This window comes from Pyxicephalus adspersus, chromosome W, assembly GCF_032062135.1.
Source record: "Pyxicephalus adspersus chromosome W, UCB_Pads_2.0, whole genome shotgun sequence".
Taxonomy (NCBI): domain Eukaryota; kingdom Metazoa; phylum Chordata; class Amphibia; order Anura; family Pyxicephalidae; genus Pyxicephalus; species Pyxicephalus adspersus.
The window spans coordinates 10590274-10615892 of NC_092870.1; the positions used below are offsets into that span (position 1 = coordinate 10590274).

Below are 25619 nucleotides of genomic sequence, written 5' to 3' on the forward strand. Positions count from 1 at the left end.
TATGAAAAGAGTGGTCCCTAAAACAGAAACATCTTGTACAGAACTCCTCAGCCCCCTGGTGTGAGTGAATTACCCCCGCTCCTTAAATACCGAAGGACTGCAGCTTGTTTTTTTCACGCGTCTGACACACCAGAAGTGACGTCAGTACAAGGACATGCGTGAGACATGCTTCCAATCACGCATAGAACGCAAATATACATTCCACACAGTGGAAAGGGGCATGTGGGAACCCTGTAAGTAAAAATTGGAAAGCCCGCAAGGCATCCACAGGAGTCCAGATGGAAAGGGTATACAGAATACATAGAAAACCACAAAAAAAAAGAAAGGGAATAGTATTGCTACAGTAATGTAAACAATTGGTTCTGTGTCATGTATGAAGAAACGGTTTATCAGTATATATTAAATTAACCAAAGAAAATTACATGTTCCAATCAATATATAATACTTATACATATAAAAAAATCAATGTTAAAACACAAGTGATGGTATAACCATTCAGTAATAGTGAATCAAATATGTAAAGCAGAATTCTCCCAAACAATAATTATTTACATATTTGGGAATTTACATATTTGATTCACTGTTACTGAATGGTTATACCATAATTTGTGTATTAGTACTTGTAGCAGGAATGGTAAGGCTTTCTGATTATTCCTCTGGAGAGCCACCTAAGAGTTATTCTTTTTAGCAAGTCAAACACAAAAACATGGAATACTGAATGTTGTGGATGTACAGGTGGATTTGTGTAAACTGGTCTGTGCCCTTGTTACCATCTTGTGTCCTCCTTCCCACACTAGGTTGGGGTGGGAGTGACCTGATGGGTCATGGGAAATAAAGCAACTGGTAATATGCAAAATATATTCCAGTGTTCTCCCCAGAAATATTTTTCAGCCGGGTGGTAGGAAGCTGTAGCCGGGTGGTAAAAAAGGGGGTTTGGCAAAACACGGCAAATTTAGTGCTCCCAGTTGTTTATGCCATGGGTATCCAGTAACCGCTTATTGTTTCAATGTTCTACCTTCTCCCAATTATTTGTTACAACTTTGTAATGCCTGCCCCATTAGTATATCCAATTTTTCTGTTCTATGTATTTTGCCACAACTGTCCTATGCCGTGTATTGTGACCCAACTTACTAGTGTTCTAAGTTTTAAGAGTGTAATCCTTTGTAGTAGTGTAATAGTATAATTAATGTGGTGTAACAAGTTAGGCTTAGCTCATATTAGCAGCAAAAAACATTTACCCCTTCTGAGTGACTTCTGGCAACTTCTAGGCACCTAGGATTGGAAACAGGCCGTAAGTGCTAGGCCCCTAGGATTGGTAACAGGCGATAAGTGCTAGGCCCCTAGGATTGGTAACAGGCGGTAAGTGCTAGGCACCTAGGATTGGTAACAGGCAGTAAGTGCTGGGCACCTAGGATTGGTAACAGGCAGTAAGTGCTGGGCACCTAGGATTGGTAACAGGCAGTAAGTGCTGGGCACCTAGGATTGATAACAGGCAGTAAGTGCTGGGCTCCTAGTATTGGTAACAGGCGGTAAGTGCTAGGCACCTAAAATTGGTAACAGGCGGTAAGTTTTAGGCTCCTAGGATTGGTAACAGGCGGTAAGTGCTAAGCACCTAGGATTGGTAACAGGCAGTACGTGCTAGGCACCTAGGATTGGTAACAGGCTGTAAGTGCTAGGCCCCTGGGATTGGTAACAGGCCGTAAGTGCTGGGCACCTAGGATTGGTAACAGGCGGTAAGTTCTAAATTCTTTAAAGCTGGGGGGCTGAAATTGTAATAACTAGTATCTATGAGGGTCCCCTGTACACCCTGAAAGTTACAGGTCATTGTGACATACATATTAGGAGATATGGAGGTTTGTACACACAGAGCTGTGAGGATGCAGAGCTAGAGGTGGGATACATTTCACAGGTAGAGCTCGTGCTATGAGATGGGGGCTGGGCTGCCTGTGTCTCCTTCACATGAAGGCTGAACTGTGTGTGCTCACCTCTCATCGGCAGCAGCAATCCTCTGAATGGATGACACAGAGCACAGATGGCACAGAGCAGCCCTCACTGAGATCCATGCATCCGAGGATGAGAGCTGCTGAGGAGAGCTGGGCGGGGTATTCAAAGCAGCCGGGCGAAGCAACCGTCTAAAAACCTCTGGGGAGAATTATGTATTCTCATACTAACAATTGCAAGTTTTTTCATAATATAATGTAACAAGCAGGTTTGGTCAAAATGAGCTAGCAGTAGTCATGTAACAAGTTGATCCAATAAAGATAAGTACTAACTTTTAATTAAGCAGTGCCTGAGTGTTTTGTGTTGTTCTTTAACCCTTCCTGACACTTGTAGTCCAACAAATACTTCCACCTTGTTACAGCATTGATTTTTTTTTTATATGTATAATTATTATATATTGATTGGAACATGTAATATACTTTGGGTAATCTTATATATAGATTATTGTAGCAATTCTATTGCCTTCATTCTTCTTCGTGGTTTATATGTATTCTGATGCTTACTATGGTTGTTCTGGGGAACCTGCTTAGCCCTTTCCATCTGGGCTCCTATGGATGCAGGAACCATTCCATTTTTTACTCACAGGGTTCCCACATGCCCCTTCCGCTGTGTGGAAGGGGCATTCCATGCGTGATTGGAAGCATGTCTCCACGTATTTCCTTGTACTGGCATCACTTCCAGTGTGTCAAACATGTGGAGGAATGAGCTGGTCCCCCAGACGCTGCAGTCCTCCAGTATTTAAGGAGTGGGGGGGTAATTCACTCACATCAGGAGCTTTCTCTGCGGCTCCCTTCTTGGACATCAAGCCTAGCCAATGAATCCTTCTCAACTAGACTGGACAACTTATTGATATCCTTTATTCCCTTTATAGTTGGAAAATATTTGGTTCCTTCCTTTGCCTGCGTACACACGTGCAATAATTGTTGTTGGAAATGAACGATCTTTGAAAGATGCACAATGATTGGTCAATGACGCCAACCAACGATGAATCTCGCTGGAAACGAACGACCTTTCCGATCTGATTGGGCGACGATCGTTCGTTATCTATTGTGTGTACTGTTGTTCAGTGATCGTGTATTGTTCTGTGATACACTTTCTCCTGTACATGTCACTTCCTACATCCTGAATGTTCCTAGTGTGTACATTATTGGTGGATTATATTTGATCATATCGTTACAGCGTGTACAGAATAGTGCAGAATACGATCGTTCAATATATATATATTTATATTTTTTCCACTTTGGCGTCAGATTGATATGCTTGTTATTTTATGTTATTATTTAGACCCTACAATGCTTTATTCCTGAAGAAGCACAGCTTAAGTTCTGTGAAACGCGTTAAATGTTACTGATCTTGAATGGAACTCTACCTCTAATGAAATTTGTTTCCTTGAGTGATATTCCTAGAGAAGAACAATTTTTTGTAAAATATATATGTGCACAATCTGCTTTGTTTTTAATTGGAGTATTTGGTATGGTTTTAATTCATTGGATTTAATAAAGATTTGAAAATGTTTTATTAATTATTGCCCTTTTATGGTCCCACTTTTCTGAACTCTCTTGTTCATTTCCTTTTCCATACTACTTGGGGGCGGGGGTTGGTCTCATTTGTTATATACCAGATTTAGGGGATTGATTTTGATTTTTCTCTCTAACCAAGATTGATGATCTGTTACACCGAGGAATTGTTCAAATGTTGGTTTAAGAGCCTCAATCAACTTCCAAACAAATTCAACCTGACCTTCCGGCACAGGGTACAACAGTGTCAGCTAGCACTATCTGTCACCATTTAAATGAAAAGGGACGCTATGGCTGGGGACCCAGGAGGACCCCACTACTAACACAGAAACATAAACAAGCCAGATTGGAGTTTGCTAAAACTCACCTGTGGAAGACAAAAATACCACTTTTTGGGAACGCACATCATTTGACTGTTTACAGAAAGCAAAAAGTAGCCTTCAAATAACAGAACACGGTCCATACAGTCAAACCTGGAGGAGGTTCATGGCGTTGCTTTGCTGGTTCATGCACAGGTAGTCCTGACTGTTTGCGTGGTATTATAAAATCTAAAGACTACCAAAGAATTCTGGGGCACAATGTAGTGTTCCGATCTTACAGCGAAACAATGACCCAAAGCATACTTCAAAAAGCACTTAGAAAGGTTTTAGACAAAGCGCTGGAGAGTTCTGAAGTGGCAGATCTAAACTCCATAGAGCACCTGTGGAGAGATCTAAAAACAGCAATTGGGAGAAGGAACCCTTCAAATCTAATAAACCTGGAACAGGTGGCAAAGGAAGATAGGTTAAAAATTCCAGTAAATAGATGTAAAAGACTGATTGTTATAGAAAGCGATTAACATCAGTTATTTCTTCCAAAGAGTGTGCTACCAAATATTATGTTGAGGGTGCCAATTATTTAGTCCAGGCCATTTTTAACATTTTGTGTGGAGTATCTCAGGTTTTTTTTTCCTCCTGCTTTTTTTGTGTTCTTCCAGTGCCAACAAAAGAAACAAACATGACAATACCAAAGCATTTGTAATTGCAACAATTTTGTGGGAGAAGTGGTGCATTTTCTGACTTAAATGCAAGGGTGCCAATATTTTTGGCCATGACTATCTATTACATAGGGAACGCACTGAAGTCATATGGACTTATTTTAATGACACATTGAACAGCCATTCTGGGTTGGATAGATAAAAGATAAAAGGAAACAGAAGCTCTGGAAAAACTTTCCCATCCTGTAGAAAAGTCTGCTCCAGGCGTCCTTCAGTGATTACAATATATCTGAAATCCTACGCACTTGATCACGTGATCTTTGCGTCTGCATTCTTACCAACCAATCAAATTCTCTGCATAACTTTTTATAGAGGACCCCCCCACCACTTGATCTTTGCCTATTTTCTTTCAGATTCTCTTTTCTGAAACCTCCTACCATTCGATATCAATTGTGTGCACATGTGTTGTGGATTTTAATGCTTTCCTTCTATTTCTTTCCCCCTCCCTGCCCCCCTCCTTTTTTTACAGCTCTTTTCTATCTTTGCCTTTGCAACATGTGGAAGTTACACTGGACAATTCACACTCAGCGTTGACTGTAGCAACAAAACTGAGAGCAAGAGGAACATTAAAGTGGACTTTAAATACCCCTTTAAGTGAGTTTGTAGTTATCTGCCATTTTTTTACTTTTTATATGATCTAAATGTTTACTTTCTGCTCATTTCATATAGTGAGTCTGGTCTGGAATGTAACCTGTGGTAGGAGAAATACATACCATTGCTTATTCTGAAAGCTTAGGCTGCTAATTACTAGGCATTGGCTTAGTGTTGTCAGCCTGCAACAGTAAATGCAGTTTCAGCTTGATGTCTACCGACAGCATGGCTTTTTGTGTGTATGTATAAAGACTTTTAAATAGAAAAAAATGTGGTTCTCTGCAAAGGATAACTTGTCCGTAATTATAAGATTCCCAATTTTATTTTCTCATAGAATGATAAAACATTTGTCATGTTATTTAATGATGTAAGCTTTTTTTTTTTTTTTTTTTTGTTCTGTTGGACTAAGCCATTTTGTAATTGCTTAAAGCTGAATGCAAGCTATTTACTTTATGCCTGAGCCTTAATAAATGGACTTTTTAACCATCCTTCAGTATCCTGCGATGAGCTGATCCCCCTAACTTCACACAGCCTTTCTCAACCTTTTCACCCCCTAGGAATCCTTGAATTATTTTCTGGCCTTGAACAACCCCTGCTAAAGCTAACTTATTGGGGGTCAGTGGATGAAAAAGCCTGTAAATTGGTGGACAGTGGAAAGTATGCCCCCTTACAATGGTTACTGGAATGCCCCCCCTACAGACCAGCAAAAACCTCATTCATGCACTACCAAATAGGGTTGACCCTAAAACTAAGAAAGCATTATCACATGGGAGGTCAATCAGCCACAATTTAAGGAACCTCCAGCAACTTCTGGAGGAGCGCTGGGGTTCCATGGAACCCTGATTGTCAATGGCTGATCTAAAGGGATGATGTCCCGGGCCTGACTAACTAATAAAGGTAGAGTCACATTGCTGATGGGAAATGGTCCAAGATGCTGAATATGGACTTTGAATTCAGTATTTGAACAATGAACCCGTCTCTTTAGAGATCCGCAGTGTGCTCAGGAGAAGGGCTATATGTAAATGCAGGTAATTCAAAATAGCTTGGATTCTTTTTTTGTTGAGTTATAATAATAAAAGTACACTTTGCTATGGGTAAAGCAGTTTAAAAAAGTTCCCTAACACATCTAAATAATGTGCCAGTTGGGCAAAAACAATGTATATACAGACAAGGCACAGATACAAGTTGTCCAGTTGGTATTTAAAGCAACACCCTAAGGAGGTATAAACTAGCCATGCATCAAAAGGAAAAAAAATAGTGACCACAATAATAGTATTATAACCGCATTAAAGGCTTGTGCCACACTAGTAATCCTGGCAACCACTGCCAAATACTTACTAGCAAATAAACCATTTAAGAGCAAAAAGAACACATCTCGCTTCTATGGTATCACTATGCTGCTGGCATAACCAATGAGGTATTGCATTCTTCGCTCCTGCGCATTCAAGGGGAATCTGCATCAATAATAAACTGAACGCGGGAGTTGGAAGCCTTAATGAGTGAGGAGAATTATGACTTAGTTGGTTTTGCTGAATCCTGGCTTTGTTCTTCGCATGACTTCGCATGACTGGGCTGTCAATATTCCTGGGTATACCCTCTTTCATAAAGACAGAGTCAAACGAAAAGGTGGTGGTGTCTGTCTGTATGTGAGAAGTGATCTAAAAGTGAATGTGAAAGAAGAAATTGTGGATGGAACAAGATATGAGGTTGAGGCATTATGGGTGGATGTGAATGTGGGGGTGAATAACACACAATTAATGACTGGAGTCTGCTATAGGCCCCCCAGTGCTAAGGAATAAATAGAAAATCTACTTCTAGCACAGATAGAAAAAGCAGCAAAAAGTGAAAATGTTTTAATCATGGGAGATTTCAACTACCCTGACATTGACTGGAGTAATGGCACTACAGGAACAGCAAAAGGGAGGAAATTTGTGAATTTAATACAAGATAATTTTATGGTACAGTTTATAGAAGCCCCAACTAGAAACACGAACCCGACGCTGGATGAGCACAGGGGGACCGAGATTTTCCCTACATTAAAATCCCCACTTACCTGGGTAAGTGGGGATTTTAATGTACGGTAAATCTCGGGCTTAACGAAAAGAGAAACTTTTTTGAGCCCGTACGAAGGTCGGGCTTAACGGCAAGGAGGTTAAGCAGCTAGAAAAAATTAAGGTTGACAAAGCACCAGGACCTGATGGATTGCATCCACGTGTCCTCAAAGAGCTGAGCTCAGTTATTTCAAAGCCATTATTTCTAGAAAACTATTTCTATTTTTAGAGACTCTTTAGTCACTGGCAAGGTACCGATGGATTGGCATAAGTTCAATGTGGTTCTTATCTTCAAAAAAGGGAGCAAAGTCATTACCTGGTAACTACAGACCTGTTAGTTTAACGTCCATAGTTGGAAAGGTTCTAGAGTGTTTGATAAAAGCCACATAGAGGAGTTTCTGCTAGAAAATAATATTATAAGTGATAGTCAGCATGGCTTCAAGAAAAGACAGAAGTTGTCAAACAAATTTACTCTTTTTATGAGGAAGTAAGTAAACAGGTAGACAGTGGAATAGCAGTTGATATAGTGTACTTGGACTTTGCTAAAGCATTTGACACTGTACCTCACAGACGGTTAATATGCAAGTTAGGGTCAATAGGTTTAGAAAAGTCAATCTGTAAATGGATAGAGAACTGGCTTAAAGATCACATCCAGAGAGTTGTAATTAATGATTCATACTCTAAATGGTCTAAGGTCAGGGTTCTCCCCAGGCCCTTTTAGCTGGGTGCACCACCCGGCTGTTTTTGGGTGGTTACTAAAGGTTTTTGGTCACAATACAGGGGCTGCCACCCACCTACAATTTCTTCCCACCCGGCTTAAAAAAATTTCTGGGTTGAGCACCGAAGGTTATTAGTGGTGTTCCCCAGGGTTCAGTGTTGTGACCTTTACTGTTTAACATCTTCATAAATGATATAGAGTTTGGGAATAAAAGTACCATTTCTGTGTTTGCAGATGACACCAAACTATGTAATAGAATTAAGTCCATACAGGATGTCTATAATCTACAAGCAGACCTGGATGTACTGTGTGATTATACAGTATAGATATAGATAAATGTAAAATTATGCACTTGGGGGTAACAACATGCATGCTTCATACTGTCTAGGGGTAATACATTTGGGGGAGTCAGAAATGGAGACAGATCTGGGGGTTCTGGTAGATTATAGACTTAATAACAGCATGCAATGCCAAGCTGCAATATCTAAAGCTAGTAAAGTACTTTCTTGTAATAAAAGAGGAATAGACTACAGAGATGGAGACATTATCCTGCCCCTGTACAAAGCATTGGTCAGACCACATCTGGAATATGCAGTCTAGTTTTGGGCACCAGTTCACAAAAAGGACATTGTGGGATTGGAGAGAGTGCAGAGAAGGACAACTAAATTAATAAAAGGAATGCAGGAGCTCAGCTATGAGGAGAAATTAGCTGAACTGAATCAATTCTCCCTTGAGAAGAGACGTATAAGGGGGGATATGATCACCCTGTATAAATATATAAACGCTCCATTTAGAGAACTCTCTTCCCCATTATTCTCTGTAAGATCATTACAAAGCACAAGGGGGCGCTCCTTGCATCTGGAATAAAAGAAGTTTAAGCTTCGGATAAGGAAGGGATTCTTCACTGTAAGGTGTGTGAAAATGTGGAATCGGCTCCCTCAGGAAGTAGTTTCACCAACTACTATAGATTGCTTTAAGAAAAAGCTGGATGATTTCTAGAAGCACAGAATATAACTGGGGATTAAGGATTTAAAGTAAAAATAACAGAGACTGCTGATCCAGGGTACATCCGATTGCCTCATGGAATCAGGAAGGAATTTTTTTCCCCTGTTGAAGCAAATTGTACCCGGGGTTTTTTTTTTGCCTTCCTCTGGACCAACTATGTCTATAGGGTTTTATATCTGGGATATGTTTATTTCCCTAGTGGGTGAACTTGATGGACTTATGTCTTTTTTCAACCTAACCTACTATGTACCTATGTAACTATGTAATGCAAGTTAGAGAGACATCTTTAAGCTGGTAGACATATATATGGGCAAGACAACTCCAGCGAGCGGCTGTTCGTACAAGCTGTCCGACTCGAAGGGAAACCAAAATGGACACCAGGAAGGAACCCAAGCGCACGGGTAGTCGATCTCCCCCCTTCCTCAGAAGGCACACTTCCAGCAACCTGCCAGACTGCTTTAAAATAGCAGATGCGGTAGCTGCTATATTGAGACCCACATTGCAAGAAACTATTGATAAGGCTATAGGGAAAGGTATACTATCCCTTAGACATGAGCTGAAAACTTATTCCACCCGAGTTACCTCAGTGGAATCCCGTATATCCACTTTAGAGGATGATCTACAAATGGCCAATACAAAATTAGCTGCACTGGAATCTAAGCACAAAATAGAGGTGAATAGGCTAGATGATTTGAATAATAAAGCCAGTTGGAATAATCTGAGTCCTAGGAATTTTGGAAAGTGTTAAGTTATCTCGGTTAATAGAGGTATGCACTAACATTATCCCTAATCTGTTGGATATTTTGCATGCCTGCAAAGTAGAATGGGCTCACCGTTTGGGTCCCCTAAGGAACGACGACAGAGGGGTGAGACCTGTGATAATGAAATCCTTGGCTTAAAGATACTGTACCACGATTCTAGAAGTTTATAGAGCTTGCCACAGTTTATTAATGGATGGCCACTCACTTCTACAAATTGTGGACTATTCAGTTGAGGTGTCACGCAAATGCAAGAGCTTTAGTTTGGTCTGCTTGGAACTATTTAACAACAAGATCCATTTTACTGTGTAGTGTGGCCTATACGGCCACACCGTCAGGAGGAGTTACCAGGAAAGGAAAATTACAGGTAAGTATGGCAACAATTTTCCCTTTTCCTGGTCCTCCTCCTGATGGCGTACAGATGGGATGTAGCAAGAAACCCTAATTAAGGGAGGGTAAGAAAAAAATTTTAACACATTATTGCTGCAAATTAAAATATTTATATCAGAGCTGCACGTAAAACTGAGGCTCTGAACGTAGAATCTGTGCTCTGTAAAACATTCAATCTGTAATGTCTGATGAAGGTGTTGGGAGTCTTCCAACTGACTGCTTTACAAATAGTCGCTGTGGAGACTTTTGCAAAGGATGCCAATGAGGTTGAGATGCCCCTAGTTGAGTGGGCTCTCACTTCCTGTGGGGGACGTAGCCCCAAAAGGGAATAGGCATATTTAATTGTCTCCAAGATTCAAAAGGGGATGATCCTTTCCGGGTCCTCTTGACCCCTCTTTGATCCACTAGGAAACACAAACATGTTATCCGTCTTCCTAAAACCTTTAGTTCTTTGTTCAATTGTGGTAATTATCTGGATCATGTCCAGTTTACTTGAGTCATCCTCCTCAGCCATTTCCTCATTTGCTTGACTCATCGAAGGCAACACTGCTTCCCAGTTTATGTGGAAGGCTGAGGACACCTTTGGAAGGAACTGTGGAGAGGGCCGCAAATATACCCCTTCTGCATAGAAGAATAATAAGGCTGTCTAATTAAGAGAGAGATTGTAGTTCTGATACTCTGCGGGCGGATGCAATGGCTGTCAGGAACACCGTTTTCCATGTCAGTTTTTCTATTGAACAAACTTCTATCGGATGGAAGTTGGGAGAGCAAAAGGGCTTTGAGCACTAAAGATTAGTCCCAAGATAGAAATAAAGGCCTTACTGGAGGCCTGATCTTTACTGCTGCTTTTAGGAACTGTTGGATTAGTGTATTTTCTGCCCATTTAGTTAAAGTCAGGGCTGATAAGGCTGACACTTGTACTTTTATGGTGTTGTAGCTAAGACCCTGCTCTAGCGCAGACTGGAAGAACTCCAATATTTGAGCTGCTGTAGGCTCTGTTTGGGAGAAGCCTTCTTCCTGAGACATCATCAGGAATCTTTTCCATATTCTGATGTATGTTTGTTTTATTGGTTGTTGATTTTCTTGCTTTTAAGAGAGTGTCTGCCACTTTCTCAGATACACCTGCCGCTAAACACCTCCTCATTTCAATAGAAAGGCATTCAGCCTCCAATGTAGGGACTATGCTTTGATCCAAGTCCCCTGAATTAGCAAATCCTTCTGATCCGGTGAAGGCCAAGGGGAAGACCTCAGCATCTGAGTCATCAGGGCAAACCAGGGCCTTCTCGGCCAATATCACTATTGCCTGGTTCAGGTAGTATCACTATTGCCTGGTTCGCGTCTGCCCTTATTTTCAGGAGGACCTTCCTAATCAGTGGTATTGGCAGGAATACATACAGAAGAGGGAAGTCCCATCTGATGTAGAACACGTCTTGAGTCCATGCCTGTTCGCATTGGAACCTTGTACAGAACCTTGGAAGCTGAGCGTTGTTGGGTGATGCCATCATTACTGGTGTTCCCCACTGTTGGAAAATTGGGTATAAGTATTTGGGGCTTATGGACCATTCTTTTGGATCCAGAAATGACCTGCTCAATGCATCCGCCAATTGATTGTTTCTCTGGAAGGTATATTGCTGTCAAGTCTAGCAGTTGTTCTGCCCATCCAAATATCTTTGTTGTTATCTGCAACAGTCATTGGCACCTTGTTCCCTTATCGTGCAATATAAGCCACTGAGGTCTTGTTGTCTGACATAATTTTCACCCTCTTGTGATCTATTGTGATTTAAGCGGCAAATGTTTTCAGAGCTTGCCAGGCTGCTTCTTGTTCCATCACGTTGGATTTGCCCGTTATGGGTGATGACCACTGGCCTTGTGCCATCTGTCTGTTGCAATGGGCTCTCCAACCTGCTAGACTTGCATCTGTTGTAATGATTGTCCTATCTTCCTTCACCAGGGACACCCCTCTTTAAAGATTTTGCACCGATGCCCACCATAACAGTTTCTTCCACACTGAAACTGGAAGGGAAATGACCAGATCCATGGATACTCGGTCCCATTGACTGAGAAAGCAAATTTGCAGCGTCCTCATGTGCCATTTGTCCCACAGCACTACCGCTATACATGCTGCAATGAATCCTAACATTTTCATGCAACTTCTTGCCCTTACTTTTGGGGTTCTGTAGAATAGAACTGCCCTTCTTGTTAGATGTTCTATCTTCCGCTGAGTCAGGAAAACCTTCGAGATTTCCGTATTGATCCTCACTCCCAGATATTCCATCACCTAAAGTGAGATCTAGCTGACTCTTCTGGTAGTTCACTAGCCATCTGAAGCAAGCTAAAGTTTCCAACACACACTCTCTGTCCTTTACGAGATGAAACGTGCAAAGACGTGAAAGAGTAATGAAAATCTGGTATGTTGAACCTCAAATATTTTTGATCTCTCTGAGCAATAAGGAACATGTAGGTATGCTGTCACAGATCACCAGCACAGCTGATCTGGTACTTGTTGTTCACCAGACATGTCAGATCAGCAGCAGTTGGTTCCCTTACCTTGCTTCTAGCTGCTCTGTGCAGGCTCTGGAGTTACCTTTCCAGCTGATTTATCTGCACCTGCTCATCCAGTCCCCACTCAGCCTGCCTGTTAGCCTCACTATATAAGCTGTGTTCAGACTGACACTCCTTGCCTTTGCAATAGGTGCGTTTACCTGAGGCTCCAGCTAGTGTCTATTTCTGAGTGCTGATTCCCTGGTTGACTCTGGCTTGTTCTGACTTGGATTGTTCGTCACCTGCCCTGACATGGTCCTGTTCTGGTTTTCGAGATTGTCTTGCGATTTGATTCTACTCTTTGGTTCTACCTGCAGTCTGGACGGGTGTGTCTGAGGGCCGCAACCTGGGCGACGTCCGCAGCAAAGTCCATCACTTTTTGCGGAGTGCTCTGGTGAATGCCGGGCAGTTCCTTAGACTCTGCGTCTCAACTCATACCTCCGCCAAACGTGCAGATTGCACAGAGGGTCCACTTCCCCACAGTTGTAGCAGATCGGTGACATATTCATTCTCCATATCGATCAAGATCATCCAATTGCCTGTATGTATGACCGACAAGATTGTTTGTAGTGGTTCCATCCGAAATGACTTCACTTCCAAATATGTATTCAGGCTTCTTAAATCCACTACTGGACGAAAATCTCCCAGGTACTATTGCTGGAAACTTTGCCAATTCCTGAACATACGCAATTATGGTTTTCTTTTTCGATAAATCTTTTGGAAGAAACGTTCTTCTGAAACTTGCTTGTGGGGCTTCCTGAGCAAATTCCATTTGGCATCCCCCGGATACTACTGATATTACCCAGTTGTCTGTGATTTTGTGATTCCATTCTCCTGCAAATTTTAAAAGACGGGCACCAACCTCCAGTGCCTGGGTATAGCCACCTTCAGGAATGCTTGCTTGACGTCTTGGCTGGCCTCCGAAGGGATGTCTGAGTTCCCTTCCATTGTTGACGTGCGTATTTCTGGGACCTCATTCACCTAAAAGGCCAACTTTCTTTGGGTCCCTGGCTATGTCTTGCAACGATTTTCCGCCAGTTACCCTCTCGATCCCTTCTTCCAAGGACTTTCTGAAGAGCAACTTACCCTCAAAGGGTATGGAACACAATGATTTTTTTCGATACTGAGTCGGCTATCCAATATCTCAACCAAAGGGCCCTTCTTGCCGTCACAGAAAAAGCCATTATTTTTGCTGACAATCTGACCAGATCCAGCGATGCTTCTGCCAGGAAATCAGCTGTTAGCTTCATCTTCTCTAAACAGATAGTGGTTGAAGAATTTTTTGCTTCACCTTCTATGGTGTCCCGAGACCTTTGCACCCAAGCCAATAAGGCTCTTGACACTGAGGTAAGTACCACTGCAGGCCGACTAGCTAACCCTGCAGCTGCATAAATCCTCTTGAGATCCTCTTTCTATCCATGGGGTCTCTAAAGGTTACCAAATTTTCCATAGGGAGAACCACATCCCTTACCAATGGCTGCAACTGAGCGTCCACCGCTGGATTAACATAAAAGACCTCCTTTAAAGAGCTGCTTTATCTCTTCCGTGAATGGAAAGGTTATAACCTCTTTCTTTAAAGACAGAAAATATCTCTTTCTTTTTTTTTGGGGGGGTGTGGAGATTCTTATTCCTACTGAATAGCCTCTCTGATTGCACGTACAAACGAGTTGATTAATGAAAAATCAAATGAAAAGGAATTTCCTTCTTCCAACTCAGAATCTGATATATCTGAGCCCTGTGGTGAATCCCAATGTTTAACCACGTCCTCATGTGCCATTGAACTTGTACCTGCTGTAAGGTTCTTTAAACCCTCCGCAATAGCCTGATCAATATAGCTCACATGATCTTCCAGCCAATGCTTTAGTGCCAAGAATCAACTGAATAACCCTGTAGGAAAATTTCCCTGTTCAAATTTAGCGCCGCCGGAAGTAGAGATAAACTAACTTCCTGAAATGCTTCAGCATCCGCAGTAACTTGCCAATCTGATTGGGCCATCTTGGTAGATAGCAGAGACGCCTTCCTGAACCAGTACTGCGCATGTGCCAGAAACAGCGCGTGCGCAGAGCGTACCTGGACCCGGAAGCCTGTAGTTCTCCTGAACCGAGCTGCACCCTCCCTCTAGAGAGGGAAACCTAGAAGATGCCTGGAGAAGTAAAGAAGATGCTCCTCACTCACTGATGGTCCTGGAGCAGGACGGAAAAAGAAAAGGGAGGTAAGTAGGTGGGGAAAAGTTGAAACATAAATGAACATACCACCCGCTAAGGAATGAAAACTGATATTGCACTATTACAAGAATCTCATCTAGATACTTCCAATTTCCACATGACGAGGAAGCTGTGAGTTTGGGAGGTTTATGGATCCCCAGCAATAGTTAGGAAGGCAGGGGTCCTGTTCCTTCTTAACAAACAACTGCTAAGCAAAATGCTGTCCTGTTCAACAGACCAGGAAGGGAGAATTGTTAAATTAGTGTTGGAATTCACTGACAAAAAATTCTCCATATACAATATATATGCCCCCAACTCCCTGACTGTACAGTTTTTTTATTTTCAAACATTTTCTTTATTGGTATCCCAGGACCAAAATTCATATCAAATACTGGGTGAAGACTTTAATACACTCATGAACCCCATGGAGGACAAGGCAATAAATGCTGATAATTAGCCATCAAATGGGAAGTCCTCTCAGTCAAAAGGACAACACATTTAACCAAATTTGTAGAAGCAATGCATCTACACGATGTGTGGAGAGAACTGTATGGATGGTATTCTGGATGGTGATACATGCAGCTTGAAATGAATACAAAACAACTAATTTGGAACACAGTTAACCCTATGCTATGTTGGAAAGCAAGGCATATATAAAGGGGTAGGATTTTAGCCATTATGGCGAAAAAAAAAAAAAAAAAAAAAACTTGTGATAAGTATTTTCAAGCATTAAGGGAACTGTGAAAAACTCATCTCATCTAGAAGAAATCAATTAATCTTTTGCCTCATACTAAAAACTATAACACCGCCAAGCCAATAAACAATATGGCAGCGGCAGCATATATCAAGACGCTTAAAATGCCTACATTGTCCAGGATCCGGGTTGATATGTTAAATGCTCCAGTTACTATGCTTGAAAATATCCCTCTATTACTCAAACATAAGGATATCAAGCTGCTTAACACAGCATTTAGTACTTTTCTCCTGGCAAGGAAAATGAGCTAGAATTTCTTTAACAAAACTCTATATGCACAGAGAGGAAGTAGGGGACAATTTTCCTGATATACGTCTTTACAATCTAGCGTGCCTTACACGCCATGTAATAGATTGGTTATCAGAAAGTCCAGATACTCCAATTATGGATTGGAACAGAATTTGGTGGCTCTATGGGATTTAAAGGGACTGCTACATTGCAGAGTGTAAAATGTGCTCTGTTTGGGGTGCCTTATTTTCAAGAAGGACCAATAGATCTTATAAAAAGGGGAGGGTTTATTTACAGCTTATTATTTTCAGGAAGAGAAGATGGTAAAGGGTACAGATAGGAAAGGGATGGGAGATGGAAGGGGTCTAGTTCTATCCCTAGCACATGGTCTTTCTCACTCACACAACCAATAAAACCAGTGTTTTCCCTCCTTGAACCACACCCCTCTGCAAGCCCAGAGCAAATCACATTGTTCATTCATCCTTGGTGAAGTCTGGATCAAGAGGTCACACAGTTTGTCCTTGTCCCACGCTGGAGATTGCTGTCACTGGCCCCTGCCCCCTCCAGGAAGACTGAAGTAAACTGGTTTGGGCAGTAACTACCACCAGGTGGTCAAACTGGCCAAGGTGTTAATGATCCTCAGGCATCCACTCATCAATCAAGAAGATCAATCATTGTCTCTGCTTGGTAATCTGTTGATGAATGTTTTAGGGACTGCATCTGTCCCCACAGATAATGAGGTTTATAGCTTGCTTTCAAGGAGGCAGAATTATCCTTACATACAAGTCATATTCATATCAATTTTAGTCACTTCCAACACACCAATCACCAATTTACCACACCACTTGAAATATAATTTATTGATTAGAGATACAGTACATGGTGAGAAATCAGACGTAAATTACAATTACCCACAAATGTATCTATATACCTTCCTATTATTGGTTACCCGGGTTTTGCTACAGGACAGTCAAGCCAAACTTCCCGGACATGGGAAAAAAAAGGGCTTTGTTACCTGAAAGATCTGCTTGATATGGAAACGTATCGACCACTATCTAAGACAGTTCTCCAAAAGAAATACAAATTGCCAGTTTGCTTGGCACATTCACTATATATTTGCTAGTCATAGCACACTATAAAGCATTAATAGCACCATACTCACAATTGCACCTGTTGCAAAGGATTGTTTTTGTCCTATCTATCTCTATGATATACCAATTTTATCAAAGGGCATTCCTTAAGCCCCTTTTAAGCACCAATGTACGACAATAGCAAAAAGACTTTCCAATTGCAGATTTGGTAGAACAAATTTTTTAAGTATACCGTACCGTACAAAAATGTATGATTAATGAAATTTGGAGGTAGACTCAATTTAGATTGATGCGCAGAGCATACATAGTTTTCTGGGAGCGAGACTCAATAGGTTCCGGAGGGTCCAGGTCAGTGGCCCTGATTTATGAAAGTTCTCCAAGGCTGGAGAGAATATACTTTCACCAGGAAGCTGGGTGATCCAGCAAACCTGGGATGGATCTGGTCCAGAATTGAAAACATTTGCTAACAAATAGCTAATGACTTATAGGAAATCCATTCCAGGTTTTCTGTTTCACCCAGCTTCACTGATGAAAGTGTATTCTCTCCAGCCTTGGAGAACTTTAATACATCAGGGCCATTATGTCCAAAATGTGGAGTGATACATTCTTCACTAACACATTATTTATGAAGTTGTCCACATATAGAAACATTTTGGAATAATGTATTGATGTTTTCCCTAAACCCACCAATGAATCAAGTGATCCAGTTGAATCCTACCTTTTGTCTGTTTGGGTGCTGGAAAATGCACCACACAGAAAACCCCCACAGAAACACATTAAAGACAAAAAGTTTGGATTACTATGTTTACTGGCAGCCAGAAGGGCTATTTTGGCAGAATGGATTCACCCATCTGCACCTACACCACAGGGAATAATCAAAGCCCTAAAAATTCATCAAGAAAAAATTTGAAGCGGAAAGGGCAGACGATAAACAAGTAACCTGTTTTTTTTTCAGGTTTGGCACAGGTGCTTGATGCCACTGAGCACAAATTTATGACTGATTTTAAATATTGTACTTAGGGTATTTTACATGCTCTGTCTTGATATGCAATATTCTATATTTACCTAAATAGTTCAAAAATATTCATCATGTTGCTGTGCAGAGCAATACACCATGGGAGAAATTAAGATAAAATATGAACCCCATCCCATATACAGGATTTCTTTTACCTCCTGCACTTGTGTCCTTGCCAATTCTTTATTGCAGCTGATTCAATTTGCAGCATTACATTAATGTAATTGTTCTCTTCCATGCACCCAGCAAGATGGTTTCAAAAAATAGATACACGTTTTCCCTTGATAGCCATCTCCGTTATGTAACAAATTGCATTTGCTTCTTTGTAATTGGGTGTTAGGGACCAATCAGTCAAGAAACAAAAGGAAAATGGGCATATTCACTTACAGCATGGAGTTGATAAGAAAAAACAATACCTTTGTCCATGGTGAGATGATTCAGAGGGTTTATTTAGGCTAAAAGTTACAAAGTAAAAGAGTAGGAGATAAAGCAAAGCACACGTGTGGAGACCCAATGGCAAGATCAGAAGGTTTGACTACTAGCCCAGAAGTGAGGACCACTTAGGCCGAAATTCTGAACAGATGCCAAGTGGTGCTCCAAAAAGATATTTTGTTCTTGTTACATTACATCAGCATTGAAGAATTAACATGACATTACATCCAATTTTGCTACAATTAATTGAAGACATAATTCTTCCTATTATCTTAACTGACTCCACCAAGGTCGGATGATAACAGCCAACATTACAAACAAATTCCAAGAATATCTAGAACAGACACTGGCAGTAACAGCAGCTCCTCAAACCACTCCAATAAGAGAACCAGTCATCCATTAGCTAAAGCGTAAAATAAACCTAAATTAATAATAAAATCAATAGAATATTTATAATAATTAATTTTCTTTATCAGAGGTAATTGCCAAAATGTGATCTCCATGTTTTCTGAGACAATTTAGCTAAAATCATGGACACTGCAGATTAATGGAGTATTATTTAATTGCCTATATACAATAATCTATATTTTACGTGGCTGATGGCCAAAGAACATAGTAGTCTTATGAAGAAAAAGTCAGGAAGCATTGTCCCTGTGAATGATGAATTGCAATGTGTATTTCTTAGTGGCTGTCGCATTTGATCATTCTTTTAGCATTAAGTGACCGGTAACTGTCCTCTAATCAGATTTCTCTTCTATCCCACAGGCTGCACCAGGAGTATTTCATTGCACCAACATGCCGAGGTGGTGGCTCCAACAAAATCTTTTTAGTTGGGGATTACTCGTCCTCTGCAGAGTTTTTCATCACCATCGCAGTGTTCGCCTTTCTCTACTCACTGGGGGTGCTCATCACCTACATATTCCTACAGAACAAGTACCGCATAAACAACAAAGGCCCCATGATTGTTAGTCATACTTTGGTATCTTCTGGGGCAACTGCATGAAAGTCCAGCAAATGGACTGGAGGAGACAGTAGGAGGAAGGTCTGCTCCTTGCCAGCCTTCTGCTACTTTAAGAAAATACTAATCATAAAAAATGCAAAGAATACTCTCCTCTATGTAGGATCTGGGTTATGCCGCTGCTTTGACCTGAGCATTGAGTGCCCAAGCTATTCTTGAGGGGGTCTAAATCACAGGACACAGCTGTGATTTCACCAGGAAGGAGGAGAGTATTGTGTACATTTATTACAATATTTTTTTTTTTTTTTTACAGGTGGGATGAAAAACAAAAATACCAGAGAGGAGCACATAATAGTTTTCTGGGTTATGAATATGTTATGAGCCTGGGAGCAGTGATTAGCAATTAGTAAATTCACTTGATAGATGCTTCTTTCTATGCTGCTATGTTCTTTATTCCATACAAAGGTAATACCACTACGCAGCATTCTACACGATCAGATTTCAGCAGAATTCCCCTCAATCCAGATGTTAATGCTGGTTCTGGGTCTTAAGCGTGGCCATTAAATGTCCTTTTTAGAATACATGTTAGATATGAATTTTAAATCTAACTAAATCTATTAAAAACTTGGGTTTTCATGATCAATATTTGAGTGCCAGTAGAAGCATGGAGGGAGTGCAATGGGTTATCAGCAGCTGCATAGCTTAGTACTGCATTGAATGTTTCAGAGCTAGCGGCGGGGGCTTTTTCTCTCTCTCTTTTTTTATCAATATTTGAATAAATTTCTACTTAAATCTGATCAATGTTAAGTATCCCACAAGTAATCAAGGTAAACAATCAGTATCAGGGAGATAATTCCCTGATTGTGCAAACATCTAACAGTGCATAGAAATCCTAAAAAAATTTATTCATTAATCACCAATGATTTTCTTTTTCTGGACCAACAGGCTCATCTGTGTACATGCCTAGAGAGAGAGAGGGGCACAAGGGCCATGGAGCTCAGGTATACAGTGCAATGGGATTAAGAGATTACAGGTTGTCTTCATAATAAACCTGTACATTGGTTTTCATGTAATAGCCCCACTACACACTTTTTTCCAAGCTGTTGGTTTTTTGCTTATCCAGAATCTTGTGCTACCTCATTACCCTTTTTACCCGTGAGGTGTTAGGCTTTAAGTCAGTCTGGTCAGAGCTTACACATAGCTAAGGATTCCCATCTGTTGGTGTTGCATTGATGGTTCTGCCCCCCTGTACTGTCCTGCATTAAAGTCATTGCTCCAACAGAGAGAAATCTCATCGTGTAGAATGCTGCATGGTGGTACTAGGTAAATGATTATAGTCTGGGAGCTCTATCCTTTGCCTGAGCTTGCAAACCTCTCAACAATTTAAAACCAGCTTTAGGGGTTAAATGCATTAAGCACTCTAACTGCTTAATAACTCTATAGGAATGCAAAATCCACATGAAACAGATCAGATAGAGATCAACTGAAGGTTAAACCTATCACCTATTAGTGAATCCTTAATGATCTCAGAAGTCAAGCTAATATTGTCAATATAAACCAAAAACACATTGACACAGGGCTCCAAGGTGACTTTGGTGTACACATAGCCAGGAGATGATAGCACTGATTTTGGGCACAAGGAGGGACTGGACAGCACCAGAGTACACAGGGCAACTAGTCACTATGATGACTGGTTCTCTTTAGAAAACCATATGTCTGTTCTGATCCAGTTCTCAAAGGCACGATCTTGGCCTTTAAGAGCTCAAGCTGTGCAGCACTGGTCCAGATGATTGGTTCTCTTTTAAAAGGCAATGTCTAGTCAATAACCATGACCTGTTAAGATCACACATCTGAAAGGTAGTTTCTAACTGCTTAAACTTTGCACTTTTGCTTTAATCGTTTTATTTAGCTGAATTTAAATTATTGTTCTGCTTGTATCATCTGTCATTTTCCTGCCCTTCCTTCCCCTGCAGGACTGCATTGTGACAGCTGTCTTTACCTTCATGTGGCTGGTCGGTTCCAGCGCATGGGCCAAGGGTTTGTCTGACATTAAGATAGCCACCGACCCAAAGCTGATTATAGAGCAAATTCCTGCATGTGAAAACCCTGATAACAAATGTCAGGAAGAGCAGGACCCCGTTATGTCTGGGCTGAACACCTCCGTGGTGAGTCAGTGTTTCATGATCTACTAAAGTGCATGTTCAGCCCAACAATAAACTTATCTCATTTGCTTCCCTGTTAAAGATACCATTGAAAACAAATTGGTATATCCGTTTGATAAAAGCAAAAGATATCAGTTGATCCTGCTAGAAATTCTCTGCTGACCTTTGTTTATTCTGCAGTGTTATCTCTAAAGCTGCGTACACACTTCCAATTTTTATCGTTCAAAATGAACGACGAACGATCGATTGGGCAAAAATCGTTCGTAAAAAAAGTAACCAACGACGCCGACGAACGAGGAAAGTCGTTGGAAATGAACGACCGGACCGGCGGATCGGATTGGACGACGATCGTTGACCATCGTTCGTGTGTACGATCGTTCATTGATCGTCCATGGTCTGAGCATGCGTGATGAACGAACGTTCCTGCGGTGCACGTAACTTCCTGTATCGTTCAAACGATCGCATATATTGTGTGTACAATATCTACGAACGATCGTGTCGTTATCTGTATGTACAGGATCGGTGCTATACGATCGTTCGCAGATATCGTGCAGGATCGTTCGTCGTTCGTTTACCAACGATAATAATTGGAAGTGTGTACGTAGCTTAACACTTATTTGCAGACCTGCCATGGTTAGGGATGAGGAGAATAGGAGGTGTTCTGCAGTCCAAACATACTTCCTGTTTAAAGTCACAACACTGCTTTTTCACAGGACTGTCATGAGGTGTTGTCGCCCTATGGCAGGAACTGTGTAATAGTATTTTAGGTTTCTCTAGTTCTAACACAATTTGGTCCTTAGGTGACAACAGTGCTTCTCCATAGACATGGGACAGTAAGTAAGCATTGCCACCCCAAGACAGGAAGTGTGTTACTGGGCTGATAAGGTGTTGGATTTTAGTATGGCTTGCACGCTTCCTGTGCTTGGGTGACAACACAGTCCCTCCATAAAAACAGGACAATGATGTTGTCACTTGATAACAATGATGTTGTCATGAAGTGAAACAAAAACATGAAAAAAAGAATAACGCAGCCACCACATCTGCAAACTGCAATATACAAAAATGGTGCTTGGGTTTTCATGTAATTTAAAATCAGAACAAAAAAATGCAGCTAGCAATATTTTATAGGTGCATTTCTATTATAAAATGTGTGTTTTAGCATGTGACCAAAAAATAAAAATTGATCTAGCAGCTAAGGGGTTAAAGTCACCCAGTAACTTTTATGGTGGTGGCAGGTATGTAGGTAAGAAGTGCCAGATACTGCTGTTCTCTCCCTTTTGCCATATCTAGTGCTGTATAAAGTTATGAAGCCATCTTGTGGCTATTATGTATATTACAGTGGAAGACACCTACTTTTTTGGTATGTGGCAGTGGAGAAATGTTGGCGTGGCTTCAGATTTTGTGTGAGATGTATAGTTTTTTTTTGATGATTTTATATTCCTTCATGCAGGCCTTTGGCTTCCTGAACTGCATAATCTGGCTGGGAAACATCTGGTTTGTGTTTAAAGAGACAGGATGGACAGTTCCATTCATGAAGTACCCACCACCAGCCCAGGAGAAGCATCCAGCTCCTGATTCCTATGGGCAAGGCCAAGGCTATGGTCAGCAGGACTCATATGGACAACAAGGAGGTTACCAGCCTGACTTCTATGGCCAGCAGCCTGAATACAACCAACAGGGGTACAGCCAAGGCGGGTATAGCCAGCAAGGTGTCCCAACCTCGTTTTCCAATCAGATGTGAGCTGGTGAGTGTCTGCAGGGTAAGCTTTGTGGGCATATGTACACTGGCTTACACTATGCCTTGTCTGTGCCAATAAATTGCTTGAAGCCAAGCCTACATGACAAGAAGGTTACATTTACCTACACCTCCAAAAATCATCTGCAGTTTGAAGGACAACATGATCATACATGGTCCATGGAGATTGTGTCCTTGGTACACTTTCTGTGTTATGAGCAAAGCTAAAGCCGGTCAGAAAATGTATTGACAAGACAAGGACTAGTGTTGGTCTAGATGTAGAACTGACAAATGCACATAATAATCCTTCTATAACTCAAAGCGTAGCTCTAGTCCAACCATTCTCACCAGGGTTCTTCCAGAGGTTGTTGAGGGTTCCTAGATCTGTACCTAATTGACCTCAATCTGATGGTGTCTTCATAGTTCCAGGTACAAAGATCTATGTGTTCCAGGTCCAATGCCATCCAGAGGTTGTTAGGCATTCCTCAAACTGTAACTTATTGTCCTCCATCTGATGGCACCTGCATAGTTCTATGTGTTCCAGGTCTAATCTCGCATGGCATAATCAGGGGAATGACACATTTATTTAGGTGTCTGTAGGAGTGACATTTTAACCACCACTGTAAGGGTTGCATTCTTACTCTGCTGTCCAAACTCTACACAACAGTTATTTTCTGTAATATTATTAAATAGATTGAATTATTAGGATATCAAAGCAGATTATTGATCTTTTATGTGTAGTCTATCTGCTACCACATCCCAAGTAAATCCAAAACAAAAGAAAGGAACATACAGTTCCAAAGGGATGTTCAAAGCAGCCAACAGATAGTATATAATAAAAAACATGGTAATAAAAAATATAAAAACCAACCATATTCAATATTGTACAATATTCACCCCAAAAAAACAAGAAAAAGAACAAGTATAATATATACATATTATTAATAAGTATAATATATACATATAATCGCAATACAGGGATGTACATGAAAGTGGGGTGTCAATCAAGGATGTTTCAACACGTTTCACAGATGTAAATCTGCTTCATCAGAAAACAAATGCAATCAGGATGTAAGTACTAAAATAAAATACAAGCAAAACTTAATATTTCAAATGCATATACATAATATATAATTAACATAAACAAAAGTAAAATATACTGCTATACAAATTTACCGCTACGTGGGTCTGGAAGGAGGTGGTTTAGATAGGGCCAGATAAAGAATATAAAAAAAATCCAAAATTGAAGTAATCTGCACAAATGAGATGTTGATTTGCAAAGACATTGGGGTAATCAATACCTTTTCAAACAAAATATATACCTCAATATGTATGTTAGTATAAATCTCATTGTGGAGTGATGCAGAAAAATGTTTCTCAAAGCAGGATTAATCATAACTGGTGACTACCAGATTAATACAAAAATGTGTGAAAAATCCAAAAGCAAACCCACCAGGTTTGTTGTTAAGGGAGCGTACAAAGGTTATTCAATCCATTTAAGAACGTCCAAATAATGCAGGTATAAAGATGAAAAAATTCCCTCCATCAACCTTCAAGGAGCAATAGCCTAGATTGCAGCCATCCCCTGCTAAATACTCACCTTAATCCAGGATTTCCGGGACCTGCAACTCAGCGCCCCGCGTGCATGGCATGCAATAATGACATAACCAGACGTACTGATGAAGGGGACTGAGTATCAACGAAAGCAGGTGGAACACAATTCCATTCCATCCAACACTTATCATCACAGTCCAAGGCAGGTTAAAGAATGTGAGGGGGGGGGGATCCATTCACACCACCTCCTTAATAAGACAGGACTGGAGTGAGCCATGGAGCGCAATTGCGATCCACATCCCTCCCACTAGACTGACAGGTATGGAAGCGATATACCCTGGCTAAGATTTTGAACACCTTGTTGTTTTGTTTTGTCTCCCCTTCTCCCTCTCTGGTTAGATTGGATAGGGAGAATTATGTCTTTACCCCCATACATCACCATTGTTAGTTTGCTGGGTTATTTTATGGCTGGTTGGGACTTTCCACGCTCTGCTTCCTTTATCTAGGCCCCCCCTTTTCCTTCCCCTCTTCTCTCCTTTATTCTCCTTCCTTCCCTCTTTCAATATACACACATCTCATGCAATCTTCACACTCTTTTATTTTTCTCTATTATCACTTCTATACATGTCAAACTGGTGGGTCGCGGGTCCTGGAAATCCTGGATTGAGGTAAGTATTTAGTGGGGGGCGGCTGCAATCTAGGGCAAGGGTGCCCAACCTACGGCCTGCAGGCCACATCTGGCTCTCTGCCTATTGCCTCTCTGCGTGGGGCGCGCACATCTCCTGTTCCTCCATGTTCTTTTATGAGATTGTACTGCTAAGAGAGGGGGAGAGTGGGCGTGTACTATAGACCTGGCAATCAACTGTGACTGCTTCCCG

General features: G+C 41.1%; 1 protein-coding gene across 3 annotated transcripts in view; it reads left to right on the forward strand.

Annotated features, from left to right (window-relative positions):
* Window positions 1–25619, forward strand: part of LOC140342821 (synaptophysin-like) — a 55749-nt gene that overhangs the window by 19057 nt on the left and 11073 nt on the right. For all 3 annotated transcript variants that reach the window (XM_072429180.1, XM_072429181.1, XM_072429182.1), the window contains exons 3-6: window positions 5024–5148; window positions 19098–19296; window positions 21264–21455; window positions 22903–23197. In XM_072429180.1, the coding sequence (XP_072285281.1) occupies window positions 5024–5148; window positions 19098–19296; window positions 21264–21455; window positions 22903–23193 (807 nt within the window). In that variant the 3' untranslated portion in view covers window positions 23194–23197. The remainder of the gene's footprint in view (window positions 1–5023; window positions 5149–19097; window positions 19297–21263; window positions 21456–22902; window positions 23198–25619) is intronic.